At 41.9% G+C, this 11,948-nt stretch overlaps 1 protein-coding gene across 3 annotated transcripts; it reads right to left on the bottom strand.

Moving 5' to 3' along the window:
* Positions 1-4,304: 4,304 nt before the first annotated feature.
* rab33a (RAB33A, member RAS oncogene family) lies at positions 4,305-11,920 on the bottom strand. 3 transcript variants are annotated; one of them, XM_037461195.2, is made up of 6 exons: positions 11,016-11,920; positions 10,750-10,841; positions 8,237-8,473; positions 6,176-6,316; positions 4,660-4,740; positions 4,305-4,569 (listed from the first exon to the last, which is right to left on the bottom strand). In XM_037461195.2, coding segments are annotated over exons 1-6 (777 nt in total). In that variant the 5' UTR covers positions 11,017-11,920; the 3' UTR covers positions 4,305-4,344. The 3 variants fall into 3 exon arrangements, with proteins under 3 accessions (XP_037317092.1, XP_037317089.2, XP_037317091.2); XM_037461192.2 differs by having other exon boundaries at positions 8,237-8,811; positions 10,750-11,920; XM_037461194.2 differs by having other exon boundaries at positions 10,750-11,920.
* Between the last annotated feature and the right edge of the window lie 28 nt (positions 11,921-11,948).

Below are 11,948 nucleotides of genomic sequence, written 5' to 3'. Positions count from 1 at the left end.
ACGGCCAACGTTGAAAATACTTTGCAAATTGCTTTAAAAGTGATCGTCTGTCGGCTATTCGTAGAGATTGAAAAAACGCGCATTTCAACGGGATTTTTAATACGTTTCGTCCTCTACTTTGTGCTATATCACTATGTTAGACTCACATGTGTACGTTTACAGTCGATACAATAGACGTGACAAATTGTCAACAAATTGATCATTTTTTTTGGCACCTTGACGTTTCATCCACTTTTCTTGCCGGTTGAAATGAGGTTCAGACCTCATTTCAACCTGATTTCAACAATATTTCAATGTTGAATTTACGTCTAGTGCTCACTGTGTTGTCTTTACCCAATGAACCTTTTCCTATTTTCTATCACAAATAATAATAGCCATTTAACCCCATATTTTAATCATAAAGATGAATGGCTCATATATCTTTTTTTTCTTACATTTTCTTCACAATACATACTCACCAAAATCAAAGCATGATTGTGGAAATAATGATTTTTTTTCTCCACCTCCCACTGTGGAATTCAGAACCTTGGACGGTGGATATTTTCTGTTCACAAGATAATTAGTTATCAGTGCTAATTTTCACACCTGCTTCAGCTTTATTTGATACAATATGTTTTTTTTATTACTGCATCTAATTTGTCAGTGAGGGTCCCTGCACAGATTTTCCCTCCATTGTTTTTTGTTGTTTTATTTTCAGCATTCTTCACAATCTTTGGTGTTTACTTGTCCAAACCACATCAAATGTTTCTCGACACAATGGGCCCTCTTTGGAAGATCTTAACTTAAAATAAAATGCTGCTAAAACACTACATTTGAATTTCTAAACGTATTCTTTATCAAAATCGTTATCTGCGTAATCAATGCGGAGACCAGAGTCAGAATGAAGACTTTGACCTCTCTGGTCTTTTCACACTGCCAACATTCAGCGACACTTGTCTGCTACACTCATTAATGGAGACATAATCTGGCTGAGTTGTGAATTTACATAGAGAGAAATAGATAAAGGAAAGAAATAAAGTTGAAAAGTTCCTGTGTGGGAGGGAAACAGGCTTTTAGAATAAATACCTCGGTGGCAAAAATGGACATGTTACTGAAACTTCATCATGTTAATTGAACTTAAAAACCAAGGATCTGAGTCAAGTGAAGCTTCTTCAGTGGTTTTATAAGAAGTCCCTTTAGCGAAATTGTGACAACGACAATGCTACACATGAAACGAGTAAAAGACAACGCTACAAACTTGTAGCCTGAAACACCTTGTCATCTCAATTATCATCAAAAGAAAGACGTCATGAAATCAAGTGAAACCACTCTTAAGGCTTTAGTTAGAGGGGTAACTTGGTACCTGGTAGGGTACACTGCATCACAGGGATGAAGGCCCACGCTTTCAAAGGAAAGCTTTTGTTTGTGACTGACCTTCTAATAGTGTGGCGTTAAGCTCAATGGATCATATATCATATTCATTTCAAATGTGACTTGATTTCAAGTTTATTTTCCCTTTGCTCACATTATTATTATTATTTACCAAAAAAAGTTAAAAATAATATTGTTTGGACATTGAATTTAATGTGTGGGCAAAGGGCATATCCCCACATGAGTTTATTTTACATTGTCAGCATTCTGACTGTTTTCTAAAAAATAGGTTTGAAATCTAAGACATAAATTGTTGTAGCTGGCCTGCAACATGTGCGCAACCTTCGGGTTACGCATATAATACATGTATAGTACGTGAATGTTTATACCCAAACTCTGCCGTTTTGTACCCTATGGAACTGTCTTTTTGAATACTACATCACTTGCTCATTGGCTTTGACGCATGGATGCTTTTTTCAAATCTTTCCATCACCATCCTAACAGACTGACTATTGAAATTATTTTTGGATATATCATTTATGTTCATGTACAAGCAATAGCTGGCATTTCCTGGCTGTTTGACGACATGATACTCGGCTGGTCAAACAAAGAGATTCAGCTTACATGAATGAGCAAAAATTCACATTTGAGAAAGCTGAAACGTGATGAAGTTCGGGCCTTTTTGTCACAAAATCATTAAAAACAGTACATTTCTAAAACAGATGAAGATTCATTTTCTTTTGATCATCAGACGCAAACGGACCTCACAAGGACTCGAGAGCTTTTCACCCAGCGGCGAGTAGCTCAATATTTCTTCACATAGTAAAAATAATTATTTGCTGCTATATATTTACTGAATGTTTTGCCCACTTTAATATTAAATACAAAAAGCTTTTTTTAACATTGTGTCTTTTGGCAGAGAAAAAAAACTACTACTTCCAAAAGAGCAAACATGGTTTATAATAAGAAAATCAACTACAAAAAGCAGAAATATATGAACCAAAAACATGTACAGAGTAAAAGAAAGGCAAGCAAACATACATATCCTTTATGATCTCAACAATCAAGTTATATGTAAAATACATAACTCTAATGAGAAATGCAAACTTTACCGTACCTTCCCTTTTTTTTCCCAATCATTCCAAACCAGGTCCAACGGTAATTTATTCAAGTTTGCTAAGTCTATGAAGGAAATGCAGGCACGTCTTTTTTATTTTCCCATAATAGGCTACTACAGTCATCTGACATGTCTAACAGACACTAATTCAGCGGCGTGATGCTAAACTAGTGGTGAGTGCTGGAACCCCCCCCACCCCCCGCCCCACCTACCCACCTCTCCCCTCCGACACACACACACACACACTCCGTAACAGAATGAACTGCTTTGACACCAGATCTCATCCCATCATTCGAGTGTTATTGCCTAGTCTTTGTTTAAGCTAGACGTCTGGGTTGCAGGTCACAGACCTAGAGTATGTGCTATTCTCTCATGCTATGTTAATCGCCTGTAACAGCCACTTCATCCTGCCGATACAAGCATACTTAAGGAACTTCTGAATAAAAACCCATCCCATCTCAGACGATAGCTGTGAGGATTTCACTTGGACGGATCAATTTGGGGCAGCTTGGAGGGGCTCGTAAATGCTCACTGATCTGAATGTTTTACACATGGCATCCAGATGTATTTTTTATAGCGCCGCTCAAAAGTAGGCTACAGTGTTGAAATAGGGTTTCGTACAGTGACTGTGCTGCTACAGTCAGGGTTGTCGATTGATGCCTTAATATGAAGGGTTCCTAGCTTTGTTATGCACAGCCTCATCGAACCGGGCATAGGGAGCCATAACAATGTAAAGCACTTTGCATCTTTTGTGTACGGTAAATAACAAACATGGCTTCCTACGGCGCTTTCATGAGACACTCACGCCGTACACCTGGGCCCAGGTTGTGAAGCAACATAGAGAAATGTTGACGTGCCAGTTCTCAACCGTGAACCCCGTCTCCTCTGAGATTGCAGGCAGTGATACTGATATTGAAGAGAGGCAGAAGGCCCTTTAGTTTGAAACATGTTCAATATAGAATAAAGAATTCGAAGGCTAGCCTAAAGTCACATACGGCATATACACGTGGAAGGGAAAGGGGGATACGCAAAGGAGGAGGGGGCTGTCTACATCAGGATTAGATCATTGGAAAAACAAGGAACAGCCTCATATTGACGGCCCGTCTTTGTAGGCGAGCATCTCTCCTGCACAAAGGTAAGAGGATCCTACAGCCTCCGAATCAATAGGTGACATGCTGCCCTACACCCTCTAGATGCAGAGTTGTCAGAAAAACCTCTCTGGCAAAGACTTCCTGTATCGTTTGTCACAGTGGTTTTAAGTTGACTGTCCCACTTGTGAAGTACCCAAAAGGACATGAGGGAAAATCCAGAGACAAAAAGCAAAGAATCCTTCATCCTTCGTGAACCTGTCGCAAGATCATCTCAAGCAGATAAAATGCTTGAGACCTCTATGCTACTTTTGCCTAGGCGAGGCAGCTTTTTAAGGATGAAATTCAACCAGGATAAAGCAGCAACGATCTCGACCAGTGGTGCCCATTGGGTTGATCGCCAAGGCAGTGCCGGCAGATCGCCTGCTAGTGAAACTAAATCTCGTCCACGGGAGCTAACAGAAAATCAGCTGACTCCAATCAGTGCAAGTCATCCGAGTAAGGTAAGGACCAGGAATGTATGGAATTAATGAATCCCCTATCTTCGCCGCTTTCTTCACCCATTCCTCCCTATCTTCGTCTTCCTCAAAACATGTTAGTGTCAGCAGCAGCAACCCCGCCCTCGTTCTTACTCCTTAACCGGAAATTTTAAAGACTCTTGTTTCCGCCCCACTCTCCCATCATCCCTCTCCTCCTTCTTGACCTGTACAGCTACTCTTCTCCCCCCCCCCCCTCACCCCCCCTCCCGCCTCTCACTCCATTATGCCTCGCACTCCTCCTTTTCTCCCCTCAGCAAGGGCAACTGCTCTTTGTTTCAGTCTCTTGTGTGAGCCGCACCCTCCCGTCCTCCCTCTCCACGTCTCTGTAGAGCAGGGACTTCTGGGCCTTGAGGCGGCACGCCAGGGACATGAAGATGGAGTCGACGTTCTGACTCTCCCTCGGATCCTTGGCCGACGTCTCGAACAGCAGCATGTTGTGGGAGTCGGCGAACTTCAGCGCCACGTTGGAGGGCACCTGGGGGGAGTACACAAATGTTTCGTTGTACTGGGAACCCTCATTCCATCTCAGACGGAGGAGTGAGTGCTGCACTGAGCACGCTCTCACCTGTATTTGGTCCACAAGGTCACACTTGTTCCCAACCAGGACTCGGGGAACTGATGCTGAGACCCGATGGCCATTGCACTCCTGGAACACAGCAGAGTACGGCTTTATGAACTTTTAAATAGAATCCGTTAAATGGGCGGATAAAATCCTCTTTGCTGTAATTACAAGGAATTTATGACTACAATAAGTCCTGTTTGGCGAGTAGAACTGCTGCTTTTGAAAGGGCCGCTTTGCTACCATTTCCACCAGCTCAATTGAAATAAAAACCTAGTAGGTTTATTCACACCTTAGAAATAATGCAGCCAGTTGAAAAGGAACTGTGAAGGCTGCAGTGTGTTTGTGTTTACTAAAGGCTGTCACTCGCTGACAGACTGTAGCGTTGCCGCAACAACAATTCTTCAGTCACTGGTGAGCTTTTGAAGCAACCCACACCTGCTGTGAATGCTCTCAGGCGATGGATCGGCTGTTATCAGCTTCATAGCAGCCTCATTTTTGCTGTAGGGCTATTACTTAACTGCAAAGAAAATTAAAAATAGTGTAAAATGGTAAGTTATTAAATATAAATGGTCCTGGCCATTCAAAGTAAAATACCCACTCATGCAGTGCAGCATTTAATATGATGTCATGAGGTAAACTGACCTCAACCCTCAACTCTAACTGACCGTCATCTTCCCTCGCAACAAGCGGCTCAATTTTCACAGCAAACACACTCTTTTTAACCCTTCTTTAACTTCCTTTAAGCCAATGTTTTGTTTCCCTTTTACATTTACTGTAGCAGGTAACTAACTTTCTGAGGCGTTACATCGGTAGTGATTACAACTGATAACAAACATTTATTGCGCTAGTAATATACCAAATGCTAGATTAAATTTATAATCTTTTTTGGCAACGTTCAGATGATCTTAAACTAATTATATCTTTGCGCTTGATTGTGACTTGAATTGTTTTAGGGGGTAAAAGTGACATGTTTTATGTGTACCACTAATATTTTACAAACTATAACAACAACTGTGAATACTAGACATAACACAGATGCTGCAGATGTTATCACATGTATTCAGCACCACGAGAACTGCCTTTGTTACACCATGTTAATGCCTTTGGGTGAAAGGGAATGCCACCACCCTGTTCAAGAAACATTCCAAAATATATTCCTGTTGGGAATCCCCCACCCCCCAAGCAGCAGAGAGCATTGGGGGGCAGAGTACTTGAGTTACTGATATTTTATCTAACTGAGGTTTGTGCGAGTTAGAATCTGTGGCCCCAGCCATGACTCTGAGATATCTGTAGCTTATCTTTGCAGCGTAATTAAAAAAAAATCGGTGACACTGTCTGAGTCCCGCCCTTCTGCTGGTTTCATACTGGATCCATAAACCTGAAAGGACTTTGGAACACGAGGACTGCTTGAATCCCGTTGAATAATTCATTTCGTAAGGGTGGTGCACCAGGGTCCTACTTCCTATACCCTGACAAAGACTATTGGGTTGTTGTGCAACGAATCAAGCCAGTGACCAACCTCTATCCACGTCTGCAGGTTGCGAAAGGAAGTCATCTTGGTGACGTCATACACAAAAACCACCGCGTGGACGTTGCGGTAGTAGTGTTCCACCATGGATTTACGAAAACGCTCCTGCCCTGCTGTGTCCCAAACCTGCACCTGAGGAGATAAAGTGTTTTTTAATGTGACTGAGGAGTAGTGAATGACCGAGGCACGCCACAAACAATCATGTGAATGCATCCGGAGTGACAAAATCCAAGCACACAACCCAAGATCTCCAGAACTACAAATATCACCCTGGAAACAATGAGTGGTCTAAGCTGATGAGCTTGATGGGCTTTTAAAAAGGCGTCGCGGCAGGTCTTCTCTGTGCTGGATTCAGCCTGTTGCTTTGAAACCATTGTGTAAAGGCCGGAATCCTTAAATGCTTGGAGTCATTCACTAACTGATCAACATTGGTAAATACGTGAGTGCAGTACTTTGACTTTGAATACTCTGTATTCTATACTTAGTTCTCTGCTCTTCGGAGCTTGCAAGATTTCTAGTTGCCTATCCAGGTGCTACTTTGACGACTGGAGAGGAAAAGGTGACCCCGAGTCGGATCTTTATCATTTCATTTTTATCATCACTTCATGCAATCTGTGCGCAGGTCTGTCCACTGCTTATCTCGCACTCCGTTACAGCAAACTGCATAATATTGTGGCTTAGTGCATTATCAGACCTGTCGTAGCTGCAGTGCCACACACTTTTCTCAGTAAGCCTTTTTTATACTGCCCCTGACTGCCTGCTGACTCCTCACTTACTACCCTTAACTGCTCTTTGATCAGTAAGGGCCACTAGCGGTGGCGGCTAACCGATAGAGGAACTACCAGGAGGTGGGTCATAACCATTTATTTACACCAGTAATGTAAGTTCACTGTAATGGCCATAAAATCCCCATCCGCGGAACACACACAAATACAAAAGATTTCTGCTGAAGGCGATGGCGATGGCTGATCCTCGAGCCTGCTGGATCTGAAACACCTGTCTGCTTGTAAAACAAGCACCATTGTTGACACAGATCCATAAAATAAATCTAACGACAGTAAAACCTAATAAAAAGATCGGCTTTGAAAGTTTAGTTACATTCACATACGAAAATAAATTTTCTCACAATTGGTTTTGAAGAGAATTTCAATGATTGGAAAACCTAATGGGTGTAGTGTATACAGTGTTTGCGAGTCAGCTCTAAGGGGGCATCTGGAGGTTGCAGTCAGCCTATACTGAGACTGTGAAAGGGGGAAGGGAGAACACACACACACACACACACTCACCGGCTAAGTGAGGAGGGGGAAGGTGTGTGGGCCTGTGTTACACAGCAGACTACCAGGTCTCAATAAGGACCTGTAGTCACAGGTCATCCACATGAGTGAGACATTACTCTTATTTGTCATGATTCTCCAACAAGCCTTTTGTCATGTTGTTGCACTTTTGCATTTTTCTACATCTGCCAGTAATCACCACAGATGTTGGAAATCATTATATTTTAATTCAGCAATTACCAGGATATTACAGTGTGATGGCTTACACATTTCTAACCCTACTGATTACACTTCTTCAAATGTAAACATCCTTTATTTATTCTGTAAAGGAATAAATCGGGGATAGTATTTGGAGACGTGCCCTAAAAGATTTTCCATGATTCACTGATGCAACTATCAATTGTTTACATTCTCGATTCAGATGGCCGATTTTCATGTTTACTTGAGTATTAGGTCCGAAACATGTCATAAAATAAGTGAAAATGGCACATCTGAGTCTCCCTGGGTCCAAGTGAACGTCCCTAAGTGGCTTTTGTTGTTCAACCAACAGTCTACAACGACAAAGGTTATCAAGCAAAAACAGGAAAAACAATATATAAGGAAAAACATCCCATAGGGAGAAGTGTTGTGAAATGGACTGTCTTGTTTGGATAAAATAAAACACTAGCTCCTGTGGGATCCACTGGCAGCTGATCGACAAAAAGAAAAAAGGAGCAGGAGGAGGGAGAGGGGGGGGCACACACCACTGATGCACATCCATCCCCTATGTTGCTCTTACCTTGATGGTCTCTCCTTCGAGCTCCACCGCCTTCTCCCGGAAATCCACCCCGATGGTGGCCTCGGTCTTGTCGGGGAAGCTCCCCCCGGTGAAGCGGAAGGTGAGGCAGGTCTTCCCCACGTTTGAGTCCCCGATGACGATGATCTTAAAGATCCGCGTCTGGATGCTGAGCTCCAGAGAGGAGGTGATGCTCGGCGCGGCGTCGTTGCTGCTGCTGGCTCGGCTCCGGCTGGCTCTCTGTAGATCCATGGAGGATGTCAGCATGGTGACATTGTCGTCTGCTCGGTTCCTTCGCGTGTTTCCCTTTCCACCGGATCCTCCTCCACCTCCTCCTCCGCCGCCGCCGCCGCCGCCGCCGCCCGGAGCTCGAGTCTCCTCCGGGGAATCGTTGGTCATCGTGCCGGAGGAGGCGATAAGAAAATCGGTGTGCGGAGATCAGAGAGGGGTTGGACGGAGGGATGGATGAGTGAAGGGAGGGGAGAGGAGGAGGAGGAGGAGGAGGAAGAAGGAAGGAAGGAGGAGACCAGAGATGCAACAATAGCAACGATGCTTCTCCTTCAGCAACGGAGTGTGGCCTTAAAGGGAGAACGATCGTTGATGAGGGAAAACACAGTTCATATTAAAATATGTTTTATCATGCCCAAGGAAATTAGGGCCAATGTAGGATGCGTGTATACACACTTATAGTGTATACATTTTTTGTTTTTTCACAAACTATATTTCAACATAAGATGGACTACTATGGTATTCCAGACAGTATCTACCCTTACCATAACAAACTAGGTATATTGCAGTGGTGAAATCGGCGAGTCACATTTAAAATACAAAGTGCTGTACTTTTTTTTACTTCCCTTGCACTAGAAGGACATGTTACGGCGATCAGATGTCCTATTAGCCAGCTCAAATAAACTCATGATCATTGAAGTGAGGCTAGCTTGGTTCATCAAAGACTGGTTCATTTGAACCAGACTTAAGTAATCAGGATCATTTCACGTGCGAGTCCTACTAACAGTTGGATGACAAATCAAGAGCATGATTCCGGCTAACTCAGTTAGCGAAGTACCAGAAACAGGGCCCAGTTCCACCAAAGAAATACAAAAACAAACATTGAACTCCACCCCCTAAAAAACAAAAACAAATGATAAATAGTATCTTCTTTTTTAACCCATCAGTCATTTCACAACTATCACTCCCCCTCAACCAGTTACTAAAGGGTTACATTTTCTTCACTAGTGTTGGTTTATTCAAATGTTGTATGCTTACTATAGTAAGCATAGATTTTGGGAGTAGATTTACGCGTTTTGAAATCTACTTTACGATATTGGGCTGGTAGACAAAGTAACTTGATTGTTCTGTTATTTTTTTTCCGTCAACATAGGGGATGGTATCTTAGAAGTCTTTTGTTATATTATATAATTGTTATATTATATACCAAAACATTCCATCCAAATGGCTGTAGTTACAAATATGATGCAGCATAGAATCTGATCATATTGAGGGGATTGTGTCAAAAAATGAAACAGATTTTCTCCCACTATAGTCATGAGATGTGATCCGCTGGTCATATTATCACATTCCATAAACCAACATAGCCGTAATGCAGGGGGGGGGGGGCTGTGTCACCACGAGGCATGCCTGCAAAGGTTAACAAAATTAGCCAAAATCCCTACTTCAACTTTACACAGTCGGGCCAAAATTGTGTATTCATTGCCTTTTCAGTTCATCCTTTAAGTGATGCATAGGTTTTTTTCAGTGTTTTTTTCTTCTCATCTCTGGAAGATTGTCAGTGTCTGATACAAACTCAAGAAGTTTCCGTTTGTTCCACAATGTAAAATATGTTATGAATAAGAATATGACTTTTTAAGCATGTGCCTTAATGGCAGTTCTTATCAAGTGGCTAAATGAAACCATCAAAACATCAACTTTACAGTCTGGTTGTAAACAAGTGGTATAATTGGTTTACCATAACACAAGCTTTTAACTTCCTGTTGCATTCACGCTTGGAGGATGCTAAAATTACCCTTTATTTTTGATGATCTTACCGAACAAAACTTGTATGTATCATAAAGGTCTTTTTCCAAAAGAGCATGTTTTCTGTAACCACTCAAAATGAAATGGAGAAATGTCATTGGCTTTTTGTCAAAGAAACCACTGTGATGCCAACAAAAAACACCATCTCTGCAGAACTCCAGAGGACTGATGACAGCGCTAGATGAGAGGAACATGAATGTCAGCACCAAATTATCTCCAGCCTAATTACAATCTACACTCTGGGGGCCGTTAGTATCTGCACCAAATTTGGGTATTTCAGATTGGACCAACATGTTTGACCAACCTCTGGACATTTCTATCCCAACCATGCCAATACATATTAGTAAGCTTCCGCAATGGTGCAAATCAATTCTGTTTATCATTGACTCTAATATACTCCATAAGAATCAGACTCGAGAGTGTTGCTGAATGTGGAGATGACAAACAAAATACAGGAACAAAACAAATCTACCGTCACTCACCGTGTGAATTTGAGCCATGCGAAGTTCTGCAGTGTTTAACAGCTGCCTTGCATCCATTTTGACAACATCGGCAAAATAAACGACACAAAACACTATCACACACACACACACACATACAGAATGCAGATTTCTGTTGATATCAGACTGAAACGTGGATAGAAATACCAAACACTTGCACTGTTATCCCTCTTTAAGTCAGTCTCTCACACACACACACACACACACTACTACATACGCATATACATTTACACAGTCGGGCCACTCACTGTTTGGAACAATCCTTCACACAGACACAATCTCTTCCACGTTGACATACACACTGTCTCTCAGAGAGACACACATAACCTCTTTTTCTCTTACACACACACACACACACACACACACACACACTCGGGCTGTATTGAATCGTTCCAATGCTTGTGTCTTACAAAGCTCCCTTCTTCCTCAGTCAAAGACCTGTTTGTCTGTAAGCAATTCTCCGTGGGACATTCACATTCTAGCAAACGCAAACCAACAGTGAAAAATAGCATCCATTTACATACACACGCACACACATTTAGATGCATGCGTACACTTCAAAATGATGTTGTCGTTTCACACTTTCCGTTTTTCTTTAACAATTTGTGTTTTAGATCCTAGCAGATGGCAACAACGCAAATAAGTCATCATAGTCTTTTGGGTTTTGTCTGTAAAATATAATTTAAAGGCTGGGTTTGAAGTGTCAACAATTTCTAGCCTAGCAGCTAGCTTAGCATAGCAGTGTTTTAAGTGGCCCGTTTGCCCCTCACCCCCCTTCTGTTTCACACGTAGCGGTATTCCTCTGCACAGGTCTCTGCTGTATGTCACGCCTCTGTTTGTTTCACTTCTAATGCAAAAGCTCTCTTCATCTTGATGTAACTGACTGCAGATAGCGGCCATTTTGTTTCCACGGTAAACAAATGTAAATAACTATGTTAAAATATTTTGTTGCATTTATTGGGACACATTAATCGCATAGATTAATGCGTTTATGTTGACAGCCATATTACTATATATAAATATATATCTTTTTTTAGTTGAATTGCTCCCACCAATTTGTGTTCTCCATTCTCTCATATGCACTCACAGTGTAGGCAATGTAACCAAATCCCCTCGTCTAGAAATTCAATTCGAATTTTAGCATTCATTTGTATTTGAAATGTTAGCCAAATGTTTTTTTG

The sequence above is a fragment of the Pungitius pungitius genome, chromosome 2, assembly GCF_949316345.1.
Source record: "Pungitius pungitius chromosome 2, fPunPun2.1, whole genome shotgun sequence".
Classification (NCBI taxonomy): domain Eukaryota; kingdom Metazoa; phylum Chordata; class Actinopteri; order Perciformes; family Gasterosteidae; genus Pungitius; species Pungitius pungitius.
The sequence above is the reverse complement of the archived record's forward strand: the minus strand, read 5'-3'. Positions and strand labels throughout refer to the sequence as shown.

Coding starts and splice junctions, on each gene's coding strand:
- rab33a (XM_037461192.2), bottom strand. CDS start 8,632: ATGACCAACGATTCCCCGGAGGAGACTCGAGCTCCGGGCGGCGGCGGC. Junction 6,317..8,236: donor TCGAAGGAGAGACCATCAAG/GTAAGAGCAACA, acceptor TTATCTCCTCAG/GTGCAGGTTTGGGACACAGC. Junction 4,570..4,659: donor ACCTTGTGGACCAAATACAG/GTGAGAGCGTGC, acceptor TACTCCCCCCAG/GTGCCCTCCAACGTGGCGCT.